The 23,645-nt window shown below is 44.0% G+C and overlaps 1 protein-coding gene across 11 annotated transcripts in view; it reads left to right on the top strand.

Annotated features, from left to right (window-relative positions):
* Nucleotides 1–23,408, top strand: part of BCL11A (BCL11 transcription factor A) — a gene marked incomplete at both ends in the record, with an annotated part of 98,209 nt that extends 74,801 nt beyond the window's left edge. For 2 of the 11 annotated variants that reach the window (XM_079792594.1, XM_079792602.1), the window contains 2 exons: nt 8,021–8,122; nt 13,428–15,448. In XM_079792594.1, coding sequence (XP_079648720.1) covers nt 8,021–8,122; nt 13,428–15,448 — 2,123 coding nt within the window. Of the gene's footprint in view, nt 1–8,020; nt 8,123–13,427; nt 15,449–23,306 lie in introns of those variants that run through there. The other 9 variants (XM_079792604.1, XM_079792595.1, XM_079792597.1 and 6 more) reach the window with 9 other exon arrangements.
* Between the last annotated feature and the right edge of the window lie 237 nt (nt 23,409–23,645).

Raw genomic sequence — 23,645 nt, 5'->3', positions numbered from 1 at the left:
GCAGAACCCAGCCCACACAGGTCTCTGGATTCCTCCTGATCCCTGCAAGGCACAAAGGGTACAAAGCCCATCCGGGCCGGCTTCTGGTAAGGCCCGTAGTAGGTGTCTTAACTGCGTCCAAGTCTCCCGCCCTAAATCTTCTCTCAAGGAGACTGCAGCTGGTGTGGGGAACAGGAAAGAGAAGTCATCATACACATCAGCCAGTCTTCTCTTTTTAAAGATGAGAACGCTTAGAGCCAGAAAGGGGAAGAGACTGACTCAAGGTCACGAACAGCTGGTAAGTGGCAGAGTTGGGCCCGGAGAACCTAGATTTCTGACTTCGTTCCAGCAGTCTCTCCGAGGAATGAGTCCCTCACATCCTAAAGGAAGAAAAGAATCTGAAGACAGGGTCTGTGGGGCTCACAGAGGAATGCACTGGGCAAGGGCATCTTTAAAAGATAGTTTCCAAATCCCCCAAATAACCTGAAAACTACCTCAGGAAAAGGCAAGCCTGTACACACACACACACACACACACACACACACACACACACGCACGCGCACACCTCACCATACACAAACAAAATCCTCAAATTAAGGACTCAGCAGGCATAAGGTGGCCCCACTCCCTGTGGAGAAGAGGAGAGAGAAGGAAGAGGGAGATTTTGGAGGGAAGGTCACGCTGATGATTGAAGAGACAAAGCAGTATAGGAAAATCTCCACGTTTCTTGTACAGTCATATGTTGAAAATGTGTCAGCAAGTACAAGCCCATCTTAAACTGGCAATGATACATCTGAAATAGATTATTTAAGCTGGGGAGGCAGGATAGCAAAGAATGTGGCTATCAACACTTGTTGGTCTGACTTGGGGGCTAGAACACAGTGGAGTCGGCCTTGGGAGACCACCCACCATCCATCAGGGGAAGCAAGTCAAGGTGGGGAAACAAAGGAGGGCAGATGAACTTGCCCCGAGCGTCACATGCCTGCGTCCCTCAGCAAATGTGGTGTTTGAACATAGGAACGTGGGAAAGCTGAAGGCTCCACAGAAGTCCTCAGAGGGCCGTTGAGGTGACCATATCCTCTGTTGTCAACTGTATGGATCAATGCACCGTAGTTTGATTTAAATGTCACGATACCCCCTGGGCCCCACTTGCTTTGTGCACACTCTGGGCTCTGCTTCTCTCTGGGCATCCGTACCTGTGTTCTCTTTCGTCTAGAAAGGCCTTCCTCTTGGCTCTCCAGGCCTGGCTCCTAAGCTCCTTCTTCCCCAACGCCACTGTCCTCGCTCCCAAATGGAAGCCATTTTCTTCCTTTTGAATTTCCTTTGTAGTTTATCTGTGCCTCTCTGAAGACACACTTCCTACACTGGAATAGAATGAGTTCTGCCCTCGCCTTCTCTTCTCTACCATGGATGGAGGCTCCTGGGGTCTGGGGCTGAGTTTTCTGTGTGCTAACCAGCGGCTAGCCTACTGCTTTGGGCATTATGGGCATTTGGTCAATGGTTGTTGAATGTATGCATGAAAGAATGAATGAATGAATGAATGAATGGAAGGTGTCTTGGGTACATACATTTTGCGTAGTGAAGCACACAGTTAAACCAAGAAAAAAAAAAAAAACTGTCCTAAGACAATTTGTCTTTTTAATGCAGCTGCCCTTCCAGTCTCCTCAATAAGTTCCATCATTCTAAGGCAAAAGCGTAATGTGTAATAAAAATTTATCTAATTCACGATCAAGCGAAAATACTTTGGGCCCAGAGCCAAAGAATATTATTGGAGTGAACTTTTTTCAACACCCTAAATTTAACCAGCTGGAATTCTTTTTTTAAGTACCATCCTATTCAACCTTTTGAAATGAAGGATTTGCCTTTTAGTGGGAAATCTGCATTTCAACACAAAGATGGAACACATTGTCTCTGGCTTAGTTATTCTTCAGAAAAGCAAGCTCGTTTTTTTTTTTTTTTTTTTTTTGGAATTATATGCTTTGCTTATGTTAAAGACACAGATTGCAGAAAATTTTGTTTAGGCCTGACAGATTGGTGGCGTGCATTTTTTGCATTTTTACAGATAAAGGGGCATGAAAGATGTCATCTCTCCATCTCCCAACTCATAGAGTGAATGCATAGGGTGAGAACTCTTCCAAGGTGAGGTTAGTAACGTGCTGTTTAGATAATCAAGGTTCTGAGGATAGAATTGGTCAAAAAAGAAAATGAGTTTTTAAATGAGTGATTGATGAAATTAAAGTTGCTGATGAAATATCAAGGAATGTAAGAACCGTGACCAAGTCTCAGCAAAGAAATTCTGTAGTGTGGTGTCTCTAGAACTCTCCCTTGCTTTCATTTGTATACGATACACTTTTTAAAAGAGCATCACAATTTGGCAAACCCTTCGCTGGTCAAAAAGCAGTGATGGAAAAATGCTCATGGAAATGTTCATTTCTAGAACAAAAGAGAAAGTGATTTTGACAATACTGGAAGGTTAATTAAGAAGTCTATTAGCAGTGGTATAGCTGGCACATTTCAGTTTAGATCGACATGACTCAAGGTATATGTTCTCTCTATAAGACTCTGAGAAGTCACAGAATCTGAGAGAGGGGAGCCGATATCTATCGTAAACGGTGGGTCAAGAACTTGAAGGACGTTCCGTGGATTTGCTTTTGGTTAAAGAAGCCTCTAGCTCAGTCAACTGCACTGTTGTTATTTTTGTGACTTGGATCCAGTAATATTGAATAAACTGGAATTGGTTCCTTCAGGGAACTTTACAAACTTCCAGGATGCATTTTAAGTGTAGTCTACAAGTTGGCTGCTGGCTGGGTGGGGAGGAGAATTGAGAATCTTGGAGCTGGAAGGGGCCGTAAGGGTCCTTTACTTTGGCCTGTCACCAATATAGAGATCTCTCCCTATTATGGTGGGTTGTCATCCTTTCTCTTCTTGAATACCCAACGTGGTAAGTAGGTCACAGTTTCAGAAGGTAGCCATTCCTCTTGGGGACAGCTTGACTTCTTTTGTGCCTTGTCTCATTGGAAAAACAGGGATGTTACCTAAAAATATATGTTTGAGAAAATAATATATGCATACATGTACATTTTTAAAAAGAATATAGTTTATTGATTTTTCTTTTTAGAGAGAGAGGAAGGGAGTAGAGAGAAACATCAATGTGAGAGTGCAACATCGATGGGCTTCCTCCTGCACACTCCCTACTGGGGACCAAACCCTCAACCCAGGCATGTGCCCTGACCGGGAATCAAACTAGCAACCTCTTGGTGCACAGGACAATACCCAAACAACTGAGCCACACTGGGCAGGGTCACACAGATACATTTTAGTGAACAGCAAACATCTGTACTCCTAGAGAGGCCTGGGGTTTTAATTCCTGATAAAAGTTGGGCACCCAGGGCAGTCATTAAGTGTATTGGAAATGATGCTTTGTGCGTAGCGGTTTGGGCACATTTGTAGATCAGCAGTATTCCTTGTTAATTAATAGACAATAATGTGGATGTACTACACACCTACATTAGTGTCAGGAACAAATAGTATGTCTATAGTAAGTGGATCTTTGAGATGTTCTCTATGAAACCGAAAACTTGATTTAGTGACCTTAAGTTCCAGGGACATCCAGCCGGGTTTATAGTGCATCAAAAGTTGGTACTTACTGTGTATAGAAATGTAGAAGGACCAAGGTGTCACTTTCAATCAAAATCCTTCCCAATTGGTTGCATATTTTTAATGAGACCTGAAAAATAAGGTTCTTCTTTTTTTTTTCTTCAATTCAGCCATAAGGAAACGTTGCAGCCTAACAATGCATGAGACATATCTGAGGCCCCAAGTGGAGATGATGGGTCTGGAGAGACCTTTATGAAACAGAACAGGTTAAAACACCTTTCACCAGAGGAATCAGGGCATTTAAAAGGTTGATTCAGAAAAGGGCCACCTGCCACCTTTGAGTGTCCAGAAAGGGAAGCAGGAGTCCAGTTGTAGCTCCAGCCATACAGGGTGCCACAGCTGCATCCCCGACATTTTCAGCTTCTACAGGAGCAGTGAGGACACCACTGGCCTGACCTGAGCTGGTTTGGATGTTGTGTTTTGCAAAGAGTGTTCCTACTTGTTGGAGAGGACCAGGCCTGTTTCCTGTCCTGGTCAGTGAGGGAGAGCAGAGCCTTGGATTCCACATGGAGAGCGCCTTAGGGATTTCCCAAGCTTGCTCTACTTCTGACGATCCCAGTCCTAAAGGAGGAGGTTCCCAGATAGCAGGGAGGACAGCCTCACAGACCAGGGATCTCTGCCAGGGGCACATCAGAGCTTCCAGCCTCCGTGCCTCCCCCACCTGAAGGTGGCACTTGTTAAACTGGATTGTGCCGCTGAGTCACCTGGAGGGCGTGTTGAATGCAGATTGCTGCCCCCCTGGCCCTGCACCCTGTTTCTGATTCAGTAGGTCTGATTCAGGGGCCTGAGAATGTGCATTTCCAACAAGATCCAGGCAATGGTGGCACTGGGCCTGGGCTTTCGCTGTGAGAACCTCTGCCCTAAGAGAGCCACCAAGGACGTAAAGAGAGCACAGCTGCACCACCTACTTCCCAGCCGGTCACCCGAGCCCATCTCTCCCTGGGGAGAATGAAAGTGCAGGTGGGAGAAGAGGTCTTCGACCAGGAGTTGCCTGGGAAGGCAGAGCTGCGCATTGAGTCTGATGCTTAGAAGCATTAAAATATATGTTCTAATGTGAGACTTGGCTTTGCCTAAACTGTGATGAAACAATTGAAAGCATCATAGCAAGAAGTTAAACCCTGGGGAAGCTATTAACAGTTTAGCATTTGCAGTTCCCGTGGGAATGTCGATTCTACTCACAAGGCGAGTGCTGCGGACGGTCCAGCGGGAGCGGTGGCCGTCAGCTGGGGTCCGCGCCGCCTTTGTGTTGACACTCTTCCTGGAGGAAGAGAAACTCAAGGATGAGTCTGTCTGATAAAGGCAATGTCGATGGCTTGTTAGGCCGGTAGGAATGGTTTGCTCCTCTTCAGCTGGCTAATTCTCCAGGGGACCAGAGGCCGAGGGTGAGAACAGCGGGGCGCGCCAAGAGTCGCAGGAGGCACATCAGGTGCTGTTTTCCGATTTTGAAACCAAGTCAGTACACTTGGACCTTTTGAAAGGCCCACTCAACACCTCTGGACTGGACTCTCCCCCAAGAGGTTAAGAGTTTGTTTCTCCTGTTGGGTCAGGAGAAGGAGAGTCCTCCTCACGGCACTTCTTGGTCAGTGAAGACCAGGGCAGGACCGGCGGAGGGGAGGCGGTAGGTGGAAAGAGCACTGGACGTGGAGTCGGAAGGCTAATTCTGATATTCTTTGTGTCTAACCATCAATATAGCTGCGGGCCAGTCATGTAATTTCTCAAGGCTGTAGTTTCCCCATCTGTAAAATGAAGGCATAGAGCCCTGGCAGGGTCACTCAGTGGTTGGAGCATCATCCCATGCACCACAAGCTTGCAGGTTCTATTCCTGGTCAGGCTGTGCATGGGAGGCAACCCATTGATGTTCCTCTCTCATATTGATGTTTCTCTCTCTCTCTTCCCCTTTTCCTCTCTCTCTCAAACCAATAAAGAAATATATCATTCGGTGAGGATTAAAAAAAAAGGCATAGATTAGATGATCTGTTAGTTCTTTCACAACTCAAAAAAACAAAAACCGGGGGCGGGGGTGGGGGGAAGGGGACATATGTAATACTTTCAACAATGAAAATTTTTTTTAAAAAAATATATTTTATTGATTTTTTTACAGAGAGGAAGGGAGAGGGATAGAGAGTTAGAAACATCGATGAGAGAGAAACATCGATCAGCTGCATCCTGCACATTCCCCATTGGGGACGTGCCCGCAACCAAGGTACATGCCCTTGACCGGAATTGAACCTGGGATCCTTGAGTCCACAGGCTGACGCTCTATCCACTGAGCCAAACCGGTTAGGGCAACAATAAAGATTTTTAAAGAACAAAACCAAAAACCAAACCAAACCATGGTACCAGAAACTCCGCACTCCCCTGGATGAGCCCTCATGGTGCCACAGGGCCTGGTGCTGTGGAGAACCGGCCAGGCCCCTTCCCTGAAGCTCAGCGTGCTCAGGGCCACCAGGTTTGTGGACAGGTTTGCCAACCAGAGACACATGCAGGTGGCCAGGCCTGGATCAGGTTAACCGTTCTCCCATTTCTTGCTGGAGGCCATTTGAGGCACCCAGGGGTCTCTTCCCAGAGTGCGTGGCAGGGAATTTGAAATTAGACTCTGCCTGTCTAATTTCCTTACAAGGTCCAAGTACCTTGTTGCTTTTTATGCTGGGGTCACAGAGGCACCTCAGTTGTGTGGGTCACCTGAGAAAAAGGGTTTTCGTCTCAGCAGCAAACACTTATTAAATAGCTGAGGCAAATACAAGGGCAAAAATGAATTCTCAGATTTCTCGTCGAAAAACACTATGACTAAATCCATAGGTAATTCTACCCCATCCTCTCAATTCATTGAACATAAGGGGTCAGATGAAGACATACCTATTTTTTGAGTCCAGGCTTCCTCCTTTAGCTGGTTCACTCTGTGGTGTTTACTTTGTTGGGGGTCAGGGAGGAGGACGTGCCTCCATAGCTGGTCGTGGGCTGGGTGGAGGCTCCCTAGCAGCCTCTCTTTGCAGTCCTGGTGCCGTCCGGGGAAGAGCTTCCATGAGCCCCATGCCATTGTTACCCACCGGGTCCTCATGAAAGGAAACTTTGTGCCGATGGCCCTGGCCGTTCTTGGTAATATGATCTGTGTAAGGAGAACAGGATGTATTTTACACTGGAGACCTGCTGTCCTAGAGTATAACAACAACACTTTTAAGTGCTCTTAATATTAAGCTAATGGAAAACATACTCTGTTTACTCACCATCAAAGTCTGTTTTTCTTCTCTCTTGCCTCCCCCAATCATCACAAACGGCAAACCTCTAGGACACACTGAGCATCTCCTGCCCCATTTGTCCTCCACCCTGCCTCAAGGTTGACCTCTGCATGCTTGGTTAGCTCAAGGTGGACTTGGGAAAGCTAGGAACTTCCCACATAAACCATATAATCCCCAGGTTGCACAAACCAAATATTTCCTTTCTCACAAAAATTTCACTGCAAGAAATGCTTGATTTACTGCTAGATTTATGTTTATTAGTGTGAGAAGTCTTTTTTCCTCGCCAGAGTGCAACAAAGTGCAGTGGAATGGAGAAGGTGGGTCACTTTTCCTGGGTGCCACTGTATTGGAATGTCGGTTCTCTCCCCGTCACTTAATGGGAGGGTTCCTTAGGCTCAAAGTTATTGAGTTTCTGGAAATTACCCTTACTTTTTATGCACTGAGAACTCGCCAAAGTTATTTTAATCCCAAAAGTCTAATCCTAATTCTCCACTATTTTGTGTCTATATGGGGCACTCCACTGATAGAAGTTCTGGAGTGTGGCTCAACTAAGTCCTGAAGTGCCCCAGGTTTCCCGCTCAGCCAAGGTGCTGTCATAAACACAGCATGGGACGAGGGGCATTGGGACAGGGAAGGCAGAGTGGGACTCTGTCTGAGAAGGAAGGATTCACAAGCCCACTCATTTCCTATCAGCATATTGTTTTTTCCTTGGGCTTATCTATAAAGTAAATGTATGCACGTAAACCAGCCTTGCAGATAAATCCCCTATTTTACCAGCCTACCCATACATTACCAATTTTCCCTTGCTATTTATGTACATCTTATTACAAAACAATCATCAAGCAATAACCAACAAATAAATAAATGAAAGAACCACCCCCAATACAAAAAAGAAAAAAAAATAACAAAAAACACCCCCTCAGAAACCTCTTACCTTTTGTCAAAAAGACCAAGATTAAAAATTAAACCAAACGGTGGGAAATAACTTTTCACTGTTTTTTTTTGATACAGGCGTTGGTCCTGCTAACTATCTGCAAGGCTGTTGTAATGCTGTTGATCTATTTCATTGGGATGGAAATGTGATAGTCTGTGGTCTTCGATGCACATTGTTCATAGCCTCAGTGCTTGATTCTGGGTTTCTTTCACAGATAAACTTCTGCACTGGAGGGGCCTCTCCTCCCCGCGTTCTGCACACGGAGCTCTAATCCCCACGCCCGGGATGAGTGCAGAATATGGCCCGCAGGGTATTTGTAAGTTGAGCATTATTTCTTCTACAAATGTCCATGTGTATAGAGATGAGAGTTTCTGGAAATTACCCTTACTTTTTATGCACTGAAAGGAGTTACTTCCAAAATAGATTGGCATCCGCACATGTATTATTCCATTACTCACTTGGCACCCAGTCCCCCACTCACTCCACTCAGTTTTTCCCTCCCCCCCTTTTTTTTCCTTCCATACTGAGGGCACGGAGCTGACTGCAGCGCGTCCCTGTGGGTCTCCTCCCCAGGGCCCTGTCTGGCTCCATGGCTGGTGACTGCAAATGTCTGTGTGGTCAGAGCCCATTTTATTGCTGGATATTCGCTCCCATGGCCTCATTTAAGACTGAATTATTCCATGGCATACATTTTTAGCAGAGGCCGGAACCAAAGGGAGTCAGTTTAGAGTTACTCCAAAGTTATTCTCATGCATGTTACATATGCATTTACATGTGTATTTAAACATGGTGTATTTTTATATATACGTGGTGCATTATATATGTGCATACATATGTAATTTCTACTTGTTTTTTTCCTAGTTTTAGGGGAAAATGCACAGCATTGTTGCCAAAATTCAAAGATACCACCACCACTACCACCACCACCACCATCATCACCACCATAGCCACCACCACCACCACCACCACCACCATCACCATCACCACCACAACCACCAACCACTACTTGTTCAAGCCAAATTTTATAGTGGAGAACTTCCTATGAAATTTAGATTTGTATGTTCATAAAAATGTTTTTTGAAAGATATTGTTTTAGAAAGTAATACAGTTTGCTTCTCTGTGTAGGAATAAATGGTATGAATCATGCATGGCTAAAAAGTTAGGGGGGTCGGGGGGAGGCTGATTCCATCCCAAACACACAAAAAAGCAGGTTCAAGATAAAAAGAAGTGTGATATCTAACTTTTATTTAAGGAAAGTATTTTCATTTTGAAAGTAAATGAAAAATAGCCTGTTGTGGAAAGAAAAAAAGAAAGGGCGCAAGTGTCATGGGAGAGAATACCCGAAGAGCAAGAAGCAGGAGTAGAAGCTGTACAGGGGGCTGGTTTTCAGATGGGAGGTAAACTAGACCTGTGAATGGTGTCTGCAGGGCATGGCATGCACCCTGGGACCAAATTCAAAGCCAGTTGTTTATTTTTGTTAACTCCTAGGTAATCCTAGGTAACAAAGAGTTATTGTGTGAATTTCACAAGCCCTTGGGTCCTGAGGGCTGGGTGGTGCAGGGGTTAAAAGCACCCCCCTCCCCCCCCCCACACACACACCAAGCTGGGCCTAAGCCTGGTTAGGTCACAGATTGAAGAGCTTAGGGGGTTGGACTCATGGTTTCGAGTCCCTACATGCTAACTGGGTGCTGGGTGGGGAGAGCTCTCCTTGTTTGGCTGTGGGTGCTTGGGGCCCCACACTTGGCTGTGGGAACAGAGCCACCTTGGAGGGAAGGGGAAGGAAGGGAAGTGGGGCAGTAGAGAGGAGGGTGGAGCTGAGTAGCCAAGGGCTGTTGGCCTTGGAATCTGTTTAGTTCTCTCTCTTCCACTTGATCCTCCCAAGGGCAGGGAGTCTGATTTGAGGGGTGGGAAACTAGGAGCCTGATGTGGAACCCCGGTCTTCCTTGCTTGCTGCAATGGGAGGGTGCCTAAGTTGCTGGTGCTCATGCTGGCAGGACCAGTTTAGGAGTGACCAGAGCAAGGTATGTGGAAATGGGTGGTGGGGTTCCAGAGAGCTCTAGCACCAAGCTGACACCGACCCCACTCAGCTGCCTGAGCCAGGCTTTCAGAGCACTAAGCACTTGTGGCCTCTCTGCTAGTGGGCACAGTCACACTCCTTAAAACAGCCCCCTCCTGCTTTCCTCCAACCTGGCCCCCACCTTGGCCTGGGGTAAGACCTGGGTTCTGGATTCTAGATTCAGACTTTCCCCTGGATGCTCTTCCGGGTGTATGGTGTAGTTAGTCATCATGCTAGGTAACCAGTCAAGCCTGGTAGTAATGAAGACTCACATTCACGGTCATTCACGTTGGACCTGATAGTTTACAGAGGGCTTTTATACCCGTCTGTCATTTGAGCCTCACAATTCTTTAAGGTACTATTTTTATGTTCATTTTGCAGATAGGAAACCCAAGGCTGTCCCAGAGCCAGGAGCTAGTGTACAGCAGAGCCAGGGGCCAACGCTCTTGTTCATCTAAATCCTGAGGCTTTGATCATGTGACTTTTTAATCACCTGACAAACTAGAAATGGTGTCATTCCTTCCCACACAATAAATAGAAATAAAAGCCAGTAGGTGAGCTCATAGCTCATTTTAACCATTTTGATGCCCCGAGTTCCTGTGAGTGTGTGTGGGGGGCAGGTCTCAGTTTATTGCTCTAAATCAAAACAATCCCTGGGATTGCCCAATGAGGCTCTCAAATTGAGAAGTTGATTTTCATCAGAGTAAATGAAGAATATTATTATATTTTACAAGTCAATAAATCAATGTAGCCCTAATTTTGCCACGCAGGAAATCAATTCTGGTCTTTCTAAACCATCAAAGATGTTATGAACAAAGTAATTTCACAAATTATGGCAAGTAACACATTTATTGATGACTGCAGTTTAGGAATTTAGAATCTGTGAGCACTGTAATATAATATGGTGCGCGGGCATGAGCTGAGTGAAATACAGATTATATGGGGAAGCCGTAATGCATCATTTGCTATTAGTGGACTGGTAATAATTACCAGTTTCAAAGCAGCTCTTTTCATGTAATCTTTAGTCTCAATCGTAACAGCCCTTCTCATTGACATTATGATTACACTAGCTGCCCTCGTGATCTAGAATAGCTAGTTGATGGGAATACTAAAATGCAATAGTGAAAACTGTATGTTGTGTGCTCATTAGAAGATAAAATGCCATTTTCTCTGACCTGATGTATGGGAGAGAGGGGAAGGTAACAGCACAGTGTTAACATGATCACAACGCTGGCTCTGAAAACAAAATTTTAGGATGCTCAGGGCAGCAAAATAAAATGGGCTTTTCTCAGGTAAGCCTTTTTGATAGGATACAGAGGGGCTCCTTAAAGTAGTGCTATAGAGATCTTGGCCTTTATCAGTGGCCACATTCATGGCACAGGGGTCCAAGTGCTGGGTTTCAATAGAATATTGTAAGGTAAAATATGGTTTTAAGGCATTTGGAGTGATGAAAGTGTTAAGGACTTGCTTTCAGCTGACAAGTCCTCTATTTTACTTACCCAATTCAGATTGTCAGGCTAAATGTATGATAATAACACGGAGTCCTAGAGAGGCAAAGGAGAAAGCCACATAGGGTCACCGTAGTTGGAACCAGGATCGTTTTTTCCCTATCTGTTTAGGACTCAAGTAAAAAAAAAAAAAATTATGAAAATACTCTCAATGATGCTTTTTATTTCCCTTTGAAGAGAGGAGGCAAACAAAAATAGGCAGATAATGTGATACTAATGTCAGCGTTTTCTTTCAAAATCTTTCTGCCTTTTTTCTCCCTCCACATTAGGCAAATGTTTAAAACCTAATTTTGGTATCTTATCATCTAATCTTGTTAAAGAGATTTACCCAGGAGTGGGATATATTGAGTGAGATTATAAATGCATTGTAAAGTAAATTGCAAGGTCAGGGCAGGGAGTCCATTATTCAGACAAGTGCTTGTGCGAGGCTGGCTTGTTTTGGAATAGGAGTGTTTGGGGCTTCTGAGAAGACCCTGCCAGCTTTCCTTCCTGACGTGCTAAATGGAGGAATCATCATTGATTAATTCCTCACTCCCACTCTAGCCCATGTATGATTTTTTTTTCCTTATTAAGAAGTTACTAGCCAATGCTTTCAGGAACTCCTCTGGCCCCTCTTTTAAGAGAAGGGCTAAAGTTTGTTATTTCTCATTTGTGTTTTATTACACTGTCTTTTTTTGGAATTCCTGGTGGGGAATTTTCTTTTTTCTCCTCCTGTCTTTTGCCCACCGACATGCGTGCCCTCTTTAATACTGCAGTTGACTGGTAAACTGTTAGTTCCTCCCTTGGCGTGTATATGTTGTTGTTGTTGTTTTTAAATTTAGCTATCTCCAAAAATGAATGATCGTGAAGTCAAGCTGGCCCCTCTTTGCCAAAGTGGCATTTACCACTCTCGGGTTCTTTTCAACGAGAGAGAAATAATGTGACTTAAGCAGGGCCCCTCTCCAGACGGCTTGGCTACTAGCCAAAGAGTTGACTAGCTGAACTGTGTCTTTCTGTTTCTTTCTCAACTGGAGCTGAGGCTCAGCCGAAGGCGCAGGATGTTGTATAATTTGGTTCACGTTGTTAGCCTCTCAAAATAATGAGGAGGAGGATAGTGTAGCATTTCTCAGCCTGCTGCTGGTCATGGTGCTGGCTGCTCTAACTGTTATTAAACTAGGATGCTGTGTCTGCGTAAGTTGGCACCAGCCTCTCCCCGTAACTCTAGGCTTGCATTTGCTTGACTGGGGGACAGCTCCTCAAGGATTTGACATGGCCTTTTGTTTAAAACCGAATTAAATTTATCTTTTGAGATTTTTCACAACATCCCTTGAGATAAAAACGAGAGTCCTCCTGGGGCACTGTGGAATCAGAATTGGGACTCACTGACCCTCACACAGGCTGGGATGTGAGAATGTTGCTAGTCTCTCTTCCATGGCATTATTTTTGAGAACCTTCTCATTTTTTTAAAAAATAATATCAACAATTAGTGTATTTCAGGCTAAGATTAAAAGCATCTCTGGGGCCACAGGGAATTGTAATGAGTTGACCTTCTCTTTTTTGATATCTCCGTGAAATGATTGCCTATTTAGAAAGTTCACCTGCCACCCAGGGGGGGATTAGAACGATGGGATTTAGGGAGCAGAAAAGTTTCCCTTAGGTCATCTTGTCCAAGTCCCTCCCTTAACAAATGAGAAAACAGGGGCACGAGATGAGATGGCTTCCCCAAACCACAGCTGGTGACAGACTGGAAAGTTCAGAAGACATTGCTAAGGTTCTCGAGGCTGTAGGGATTGTCATGCTCAAGCTTTGAATTGGTCTAGATTTTTCTGCATTGAAGACTGGATTTAAAATTCCTAGAACCGAGTTAAATGGCAGGAAGACTGATTCGGCAAGTATTTATTGGGCACCAGCCACTGGATATGCCAGGCACTGTAGGCACAGGGGACAGGTCAGGGAGGGCTCAGGCCTTGGCATTGGGAGCTGGGGGCAGGGAAGGCTGGCGGTGGAACATAAATAAGCAATTGCTGATACCCTCCGCGGTGATTAAACATTGATGTTGGTGTTGTATTATTTTGCAGGTAAAGATGAGCCCAGCAGCTACACATGTACAACTTGCAAACAGCCATTCACCAGTGCATGGTTTCTCTTGCAACACGCACAGAACACTCATGGATTAAGAATCTACTTAGAAAGCGAACACGGAAGTCCCCTGACCCCGCGGGTTGGTATCCCTTCAGGACTAGGTGCAGAATGTCCTTCCCAGCCACCTCTCCATGGGATCCATATTGCAGACAATAACCCCTTTAACCTGCTAAGAATACCAGGATCAGTATCCAGAGAGGCTTCCGGCCTGGCAGAAGGGCGCTTTCCACCCACTCCCCCCCTGTTTAGTCCACCACCGAGACATCACTTGGACCCCCACCGCATAGAGCGCCTGGGGGCGGAAGAGATGGCCCTGGCCACCCATCACCCGAGTGCCTTTGACAGGGTGCTGCGGTTGAACCCAATGGCTATGGAGCCTCCCGCCATGGATTTCTCTAGGAGACTTAGAGAGCTGGCAGGGAACACGTCTAGCCCACCGCTGTCCCCAGGCCGGCCCAGCCCTATGCAAAGGTTACTGCAACCATTCCAGCCAGGTAGCAAGCCGCCCTTCCTGGCGACGCCCCCCCTCCCTCCTCTGCAGTCTGCCCCTCCTCCCTCCCAGCCCCCGGTCAAGTCCAAGTCATGCGAGTTCTGCGGCAAGACGTTCAAATTTCAGAGCAACCTGGTGGTGCACCGGCGCAGCCACACGGGCGAGAAGCCCTACAAGTGCAACCTGTGCGACCACGCGTGCACGCAGGCCAGCAAGCTGAAGCGCCACATGAAGACGCACATGCACAAGTCGTCCCCCATGACGGTCAAGTCCGACGACGGCCTCTCCACCGCCAGCTCCCCGGAACCTGGCACCAGCGACCTGGTGGGCAGTGCTAGCAGCGCGCTCAAGTCCGTGGTGGCCAAGTTCAAGAGCGAGAACGACCCCAGCCTGATCCCGGAGAACGGGGACGAGGAGGAAGAGGAGGACGACGAGGAAGAGGAAGAAGAGGAGGAAGAGGAGGAGGAGGAGCTGACCGAGAGCGAGAGGGTGGACTACGGCTTCGGGCTGAGCCTGGAGGCGGCGCGCCACCACGAGAACAGCTCGCGGGGCGCCGTGGTGGGCGTGGGCGACGAGGGCCGCGCCCTGCCCGACGTCATGCAGGGCATGGTGCTCAGCTCCATGCAGCACTTCAGCGAGGCCTTCCACCAGGTCCTGGGCGAGAAGCATAAGCGTGGCCACCTGGCCGAGGCCGAGGGCCACAGGGACACTTGTGACGAAGACTCGGTGGCCGGCGAGTCGGACCGCATAGACGATGGCACTGTTAACGGCCGCGGCTGCTCCCCGGGCGAGTCGGCCTCCGGGGGCCTGTCCAAAAAGCTGCTGCTGGGCAGCCCCAGCTCGCTGAGCCCCTTCTCCAAGCGCATCAAGCTCGAGAAGGAGTTCGACCTGCCCCCCGCCGCGATGCCCAACACGGAGAACGTGTATTCGCAGTGGCTCGCCGGCTACGCGGCCTCCAGGCAGCTCAAAGATCCCTTCCTTAGCTTCGGGGACTCCAGACAATCGCCTTTCGCCTCCTCGTCTGAGCACTCCTCGGAGAACGGGAGCTTGCGCTTCTCCACGCCACCCGGGGAGCTGGACGGAGGGATCTCGGGGCGCAGCGGCACGGGAAGTGGAGGGAGCACGCCCCATATTAGTGGTCCGGGCCCGGGCAGGCCCAGCTCAAAAGAGGGCAGACGCAGCGACACTTGTGAGTACTGTGGGAAAGTCTTCAAGAACTGTAGCAATCTCACTGTCCACAGGAGAAGCCACACGGGCGAAAGGCCTTATAAATGCGAGCTGTGCAACTATGCCTGTGCCCAGAGTAGCAAGCTCACCAGGCACATGAAAACGCATGGCCAGGTGGGGAAGGACGTTTACAAATGTGAAATTTGTAAGATGCCTTTTAGCGTGTACAGTACCCTGGAGAAACACATGAAAAAATGGCACAGTGATCGAGTGTTGAATAATGATATAAAAACTGAATAGAGGTATATTAATACCCCCCCCCAACCCCTCACTCCCACTTGACACCTCCTTTTTTCATCACCCCCTTCCCCATCGCCCTCCAGCCCCACTCCCAGTAGGATTTTTTTTCTAGTCCCATGTGATTTAAACAAGCAAGCAAGCAAGCAAACAAACAGAAGTAACGGAAGCTAAGAATATGAGAGTGCTTGTCACCAGCACACCTATTTTTTTTTTCTTTTTCTTTTTTCTTTTTCTTTTTTTTCCTTTATGTTCTCACCGTTTGAATGCATGATCTGTATGGGGCAATACTATTGCATTTTACGCAAACTTTGAGCCTTTCTCTTGTGCAATAATTTACATGTTGTGTATGTTGGTTTTTTTTTTTAAACTTAGACAGCATGTATGGTATGTAATGGCTATTTTAAATTGTCCCCGATTCGTTGTTGAGCAAAAATGTTGCTGTTTCCAGTTCCGTTCTGAGAGAAAAAGAGAGAGAGAGAGAGAAAAAGACCATGCTGCATACATTCTGTAATACATATCATGTACAGTTTTATTTTATAATGTGAGGAGGAAAAACAGTCTTTGGATTAACCCTCTATAGACAGAATAGGTAGTGCTGAATGAAAATCTCTATGAGCTAAATGTCTGTCTCTAAAGGGTTAAATGTATTAATTGGAGAGGGAATAAAAGGCCTTGAATTGACAAATTAACAGAAAAAAAACAAAACAAGTTTATTCTATCATTTGGTTTTAAAATATGAGTGCCTTGGATCTATTAAAACCACGTTGATGGTTCTTTCTACTTATAATAAACTTGTAGCTTAATTCAGCATTGGGTGAGGTAATAAACCTTAGGACCTAACATATAATTCTTTCTTGTATTTCTCACAACAATGGCTACCTAAAAATATGACCCATTATGTCCTAGTTAATCATCATTTTCCCTTTAGTTTAATCTTGTAAGCAAAACTGATTATACCAGTATAAAAGCTATTTTGCTCCTGGTGAGAGCTTAAAAGAAATGGGCTGTTTTGCCCAAAGTTTTTTTTTTGTTTTTTAAATGATGATTACATTGAATGTGTAATGTGCAAAGCCCTGGAATATAATTAAATACACGAGTCAGGAATTCATTTCATGAAGATACTTGTTTTAAATAATGTCTTTTAAAAAAATTCTGGCACCAGAAGAAATAGATCCAGATCCACTTGGTTGTCAAAAGGACAATCACACAATAAACTTCAAGACCTCGTATACCATATTGAAAAGAAGAGGCTGACCATAAGGTTTGACAGAGGATAACAGAGGGAAAAAAAGTGATTTATTAGCACAACGTGGTACTATTTGCCATTTTAAACTAGAACAGGTGTATAAGCTAATATTGATACAATGATGATTATGAATTCTTACGATGCATTGAAATGTGACATTCTTAAAAAAGAAGAGAGTTTTAAGAGTAGCAGTATATATGTCTGTGCTCCCTAAAAGTTGTACTTCATTTCTTTTCCATACACTGTGTGCTATTTGTGTTAACATGGAAGAGGATTCATTGTTTTTATTTTATTTTTAAATTTTTTCTTTCTTTTTTATTAAGCTAGCATCTGCCCCAGTTGGTGTTCAAATAGCACTTGACTCTGCCTGTAATATCTGTATCTTTTCTCTAATCAGAGATACAGAGGTTGAGTATAAAATAAACCTGCTCAGATAGGACAATTAAGTGCACTGTACAATTTTCCCAGTTTACAGGTCTATACTTAAGGGAAAAGTTACAAGAATGCTGAAAAAAAAATTGAACACAATCTCATTGATGAGCATTTTTTAAAAAACTAAAAAAAAAACCTTTGCCAGCCATTTACTTGACTAATGAGCTTACTTACTTGGACTCAACATTGCAAGCGCTGTGAATGGAAAACAGAATACACTTAACATAGAAATGAATGATTGCTTTCGCTTCTACAGTGCAAGGATTTTTTTGTACAAAACTTTTTTAAATATAAATGTTAAGAAAAAAAATTTTTAAAAAACACTTCATTATGTTTAGGGGGGGGGACTGCATTTTAGGGTTTTATTGTCTTGGTGGTGTTACAAGACTTGTTATCCATTTAAAAATGGTAGTGGAAATTCTATGCCTTGGATACACACCGCTCTTCAGGTTGTAAAAAAAAAACAAACATACATTGGGGAAAGGTTTAAGATTATATAGTACTTAAATATAGGAAAATGCACACTCATGTTGATTCCTATGCTAAAACACATTTATGGTCTTTTTTCTGTATTTCTAGAATGGTATTTGAATTAAATGTTCATCTAGTGTTAGGCACTATAGTATTTATATTGAAGCTTGTATTTTTAACTGTTGCTTGTTCTCTTAAAAGGTATCAGTGTACCTTTTTTTGGTAGTGGAAAAAAAAAAAAAAGACAGGCTGCCACAGTATATTTTTTTAATTTGGCAGGATAATATAGTACAAATTATTTGTATGCTTCAAAAAAAAAAAAGAGAGAGAAAAACAAAAAAGTGTGACATTGTACAAATGAGAAGCCATATAATGGCCGTTTGGGGGAGCCTGCTAGAATGTCACACAGATGGCTGTCATAGGGGTTGTACATATCCTTTTTTGTTCCTTTTTCCTGCTGCCATACTGTATGCAGTACTGCAAGCTAATAACGTTGGTTTGTTATGTAGTGTGCTTTTTGTCCCTTTCCTTCTATCACCCTTACATTCCAGCATCTTACCTTCATATGCAGTAAAAGAAAGAAAGAAAAAAAGGAAAAAAAAAAAACCCACAATGTTTTGCAGTTTTTTTCATTGCCAAAAACTAAATGGTGCTTTATATTTAGATTGGAAAGAATTTCATATGCAAAGCATATTAAAGAGAAAGCCCGCTTTAGTCAATACTTTTTTGTAAATGGCAATGCAGAATATTTTGTTATTGGCCTTTTCTATTCCTGTAATGAAAGCTGTTTGTCGTAACTTGAAATTTTATCTTTTACTATGGGAGTCACTATTTATTATTGCTTATGTGCCCTGTTCAAAACAGAGGCACTTAATTTGATCTTTTATTTTTCTTTGTTTTTATTTTTTTTTTTATTTGGATGACCAAAGGTCATTACAACCTGGCTTTTTATTGTATTTGTTTCTGGTCTTTGTTAAGTTCTATTGGAAAAACCACTGTCTGTGTTTTTTTTGGCAGTTGTCTGCATTAACCTGTTCATACACCCATTTTGTCCCTTTATTGAAAAAATAAAAAAAATTAAAGTACACAATGTAAGCTTCTTGTGTCCTCATTTGACACACTCTGTAAATTACTTTCAAGAAAATAACAAGTTTTAAGAGAAGGCCAGTCAGTCTTTTTCAGGATTATTTCTATGGGCATTTTGATGCATGTATTATACCCTAAAGGAACATAAAATACTTACTATATTAAAATAGGTATATCTCAAACTATGGAAATAGTTTTTAGACTTTATAGTTCTAGAATAATTTTCAAGAAATAGAAGGTATTTTCAGTCTGATATTAAAAACTTTCCCTTCATCTCCTTGCAGTAATCCATTCAGATATAAAGAAAAAAAAACATAATAGTAATAGCATCTTAAGCTTTGATTTCCTTTAGATTTTTTTTTGCTGTTTTTATTGTCTAAAAGTTCTCTTCTATTCTCTCATTCTCATCCTACCTTAGAGCATAATGTAAACAAGGTGTTGTTATTTTTTTTAAAGGAATCAGCTTTATTGTTCCCACATAAAGTCTTTCCTCGTGAAAAATGAACACACCTCCCAAATTTAAAAATCCAGAAATGAAGGCATCAGGTGAAAAAGAGAGAGAAAAGGATGAAAGCAGTAACCAGATGTGGCCAAATCTGTGGAGTCAGCCACTGATTTTCTGAGATGTGTGGTGGTTTGCCTTGTGATTCTGAGATGCTAGGGTCCTAGACGGGACAGATCTTTTAGGCATTTTTATAGGGTCTTCCTGGCTGATAGCGAATTAGGGTGGGAATGCCTTTCAATTAATTATCTTTCGGTCAATCAACAGATTTATGAAATGAAACATCATCTTGGAAAATCAAGTTAGGTCTATTTTCAAGTCCCCCAGCCCCTTAGAAATCTATGTTGTCAGTTTTACAAATACTGCCTGATGCAGCATCTATTTGCTTTATTGCAACACATATTTCTGTGATACCGTCTCCCCATGCCCAGAGTAGACAAATGGACACAACATTGTTTTTATTCTTGTAAAAACCAAAACAAGCTGTTCTGTTGTCTTCTTGTGGTAGCATTTTTTTCTGTTGCTCAGTTCTTATGCACGGGTGCCTGTGAGGTGGCCTTTTCATGTAAAGCCTTTTATCTGAGGCAAGAATAGTCTTATCTTTCTAAATAAAGAGAAAGTAGTAGGGTGTTTGTTTGTTTTTAAAAGCCTGTTTGGGTGGGAAGCAGAGAGTGGAGGCCGAGAGAAGTCTAGTAAGAGGGGATCTGGGAGAGCTGGGATGGGATGGGATGGGATGGGATGGGATGGGGCAAGGCTGGTGACTTGTAGAACTTGATAATTGGCAATGAACTGAGGGCAGATATATGTGTTTTAGATTAGGTTACTTCACAACTGAATCCAGAATGCTGTTTAAGACGGAACTATTCCCCAGCGCCAGGACAGTTTTAGACGTGGTGACTTCTGCTCCACCATATTAAATGTCTTTAAAACCGCTGTGTGTCCCTATTACTCTTTTATTGGGAGCTATGAGTGCAGCTGTGCACGTTTTATATACAGTATTTATATTAATTTCTCAGTATATGAGGCTTTTAGTGTAATTAGGTTTTGCGTCCTGGCAGAATTAATGGTGGATACTGTATACGTGTATGTTCCGATTTCTTAAATCAAATGGCAGAGAGGGAGGGATGCAAACATCTGGTGATAAATCACAGATTGTGTCTGATTCCCATGATCCCAAAGTGAAATAGATTTGTTGGGAGACAGGTTCTTCAGGGTCCTTAGTCTCCTGACTTACCAAGGCCCTCTTCTTAAACACTATTTCTGAAGCTGAACAAACAACGGACGCATGAAAACCTAGACAATAAGAACGTAACTTATAAATGGCATCTTATGTCCAGAACCCTAAAATTAAAAATATCAATGCAAAATAACCAAAAATCCCCCACATTTTCCACAGTAGGATGAATTCATGAGATCCTCTTTAAAATGAGGGAATATTATGAACATTAACATTTTTCAAAGATTTCAAATAAGGTTCTATGACATTCCCAATGTGCTGATGCAATGTCCTCTATATACCTGAACTGCCACTTATAAAGAAGGGCCCTTTTTATCTTCATTTTGAGAACAACTTAATAAACAGGAATACAGCAGATGTTATTTCTCACAGACTTGAACCCAGAAACTCAATACAAGGACTGTCTCCATCCTGAGACCATTTATTAGCCTCTGTTTAGGACCTACAGGACTGACGAGCCCATTTTGATGGTTGCTAAGAAGTGAGGTTTACACTTGCTTCTTCGTTTGTAACAGCAATGGCAGAAAGTGTGAAGTAGTCGAGTTTTTCCCAGGGCATTCTGTGACAGAGCTGTTTATTTAAATACCACTTTTGTATATGCAATAAGTACATACTGTATATATTCATAATGCTAGAAGTGAGAATTTGAAAGGGAAGTGGCAGGGAGGGTTAGATATTTCGTTTGGAGAAATAAGGAAATGAGGTGGCTTATTCACAGGTACTCCAAGTTTGGGAAGAGGTACTGGGATATTTCAAGCCTTCCTGAAAAGATCCCATCCTGTCCTGTTTCAAACACTTTACTCCTGGAGAGTGAGGGAGGAAATACGGGGTTTTCTGTTTTTAAACCCTTCCCCCACTCCCTACACACACACACACACACACACACACACACACACACACACACACACACATGATTTCTTATGACTGTGCTGTAATCCTGTCTTCTTCATGATGATGCTGTTACTTTGTTGTCCCCACGGCTATTGTGTTCAAGAATGTACCCATCCCGTTCTCTCTTGTTTTTTTTTTTTTTGTTGTTTTTTTCATTTTCCCCAGAAAATTTCCCTTTTAAGAAAGAAAAATTGTGGGAATTTTACTGATATGAGGATGGGATTGGCAGTGTTCTTTAAACTGCTTAGAAAAAAAATGTTTATTTGAAAGACTGTTAACTTTCAAAAGGCACAAGCCACTTAGCAAATTTCCTAAGTGTCTCCTAAGGCCCTGAAGCTCCCAATTACAAATAAATGAACTCATTTTTAGAGAAATGGACATCAGAACACATAGGCAGAATGGGGATTACATACATTTATTCCAGGGCTGTGACAGCTACAGACTGTAGACATGGGTTGTTGGGTATCACTTTTTTTTTTTTTGCTTGCTGTCATCTTGTTATCTCATTAGCCCACTGTTTCATTTAGCAAAACACATGGCCAGTGAATCAGCCTTTAGGGGGATGGGCCTGTTTCTCTCTCTCTCTCTCTCTCTCTCTCTCTCTCTCTCTCTCTCTCTCTCAGTGTCATCTATGGTCATAGGATGCGATTCATTCTCCTTTTCAAATGGGAAAGAAGACCAATACAGTTCACGTGGGTTATTGTACTCCAACCCTAAACACAATGCAATGGTTGGTCCAAATACTGGTTTTCCTTCCTGTAAAGTGGCAAAGACTACTTAAAGAGAGCAAATATCCGTTCTTTATGAAACAGCAGAAAAGGCAATCTAAGGATTTCTCTAAAGTCTACCCTCTAAACTTACAGGGACCCCCACACCTACAGGGGGCTGTGCTTTTAAATAACAGTGAGCGTGGTACATGCCCATGCTATACTTTGTCTGTTAGGGTTTTCAATATTGGTAGCAGGTCTGACAAGGGGGTTTAATGGGGGTATCAGCTACAGGGGCCTCAACGACAATGACTTAGGGCTGGACTGGGAACCGGATTCCCAGAGCCCACCTGGACACAGCAGGCCCCTCAGCCCAGGTCTCCACCACTCAGGATTCCTGAGAGCAGCTGAGCTCCAGACCCTGAGCCTCCTGCGGAGCCAAGTCAGGGGAGAGGAGGCCCCAGGCCCCTGCTTCAGGTCGCCATGGCAACGAGGCCTGGAATGCCACAGTGGTAGCCCTCTTCCTCGGCACATCCACACATCCACATCCGGACTCCCAGTTCTGCTGCTTCAAGTCAATGTGCACAGCAAGGGAGGAACCCCGGAGGAAAATAACTCCCATCTTCCCCTCACCATTGCCTTTCCCCCTTAACAAAGAAAAAAAAAAAAGAAAAGAAAAGAAAGAAAAGAAAACTGCATGTTCGAAAGAAACTACAGGCAGTTTTTGGTGCAATTTGGGAGCAACTATGTTGGGTTCTGGTTTTCCTCTTCAGAGATTTGTTCGCCTCTTGTAAATCGTTGGCTGCTTTGACGTTGAACTTGATGACATTTCATGTTTTCGTTGTGCTGCTTTTACATCAATTTTGATTTTTCAGTTTCTTTATAATTTTATTATGATTTTAAGGAAATGTCCCCCTTCCCTCCTTCCTCCCCTGTTCTCCTCAACCAAAGGACTGTTTCCTACCCAAGTTTTCTCAGTCATAAGGGAAAGTGTTTCCTCCCAGGTGTGTCCCCAGTTTATTAGGACTACCATATGATTGGGTAGAGGGTCTGGGTCCTTTGGGGGAAGGCACGGAGGGAGCTCATGGGAAAGGCACTTGGAGGTTAGAGATTGGGGGCGGGGGGGGGGGATGGAGTTTGAAATCATGTTTAAGATGCCAGTGGCTCAACCTGTGGCTGGTTTAAGTTATAAGTGTAAAAAGCTAGTTAGAGAACAGAAAATCACTGGGCCAAGTCACACCTGTACCTTTTTTTCTCCCCCTCCTCTGTCTCCATCCTCTTTCTAGGTTCTTCACACACCCCCATTCGGCGTAGTGTCCAGAGAGCTCAAGATGTGTGGCAGTTTTCGGATGGAAGCTCGAGAGCCCTTAAGTTCTGAGAAAATTTGAAGCCCCCAGGGGCGGGGTGGACGCGTGCCGCCCGGCAGCATCTGCGTGGCCTGTCATCCTGCTAGTTTGTGGTGTTTTCTGACAGTAGCCTCCAAGAAGCCGTGTGCGAAGACAGAGTCCTGCAGAGGCCTTCCTGCCTGGGCCTGCAGCACCGTTTTATTTATATTTTTTAATAAAAAGTAAAAACAAAAAAACAGACCCACCTTGGAATAGTGAATCAGTCCCATAGAGAGGGCC

Source organism: Cnephaeus nilssonii, assembly GCF_951640355.1.
Source record: "Cnephaeus nilssonii genome assembly, chromosome: 15".
Classification (NCBI taxonomy): domain Eukaryota; kingdom Metazoa; phylum Chordata; class Mammalia; order Chiroptera; family Vespertilionidae; genus Cnephaeus; species Cnephaeus nilssonii.
Note: the sequence above shows the minus strand (reverse complement) of the source record. Positions and strands in the feature narration are given on the sequence as shown.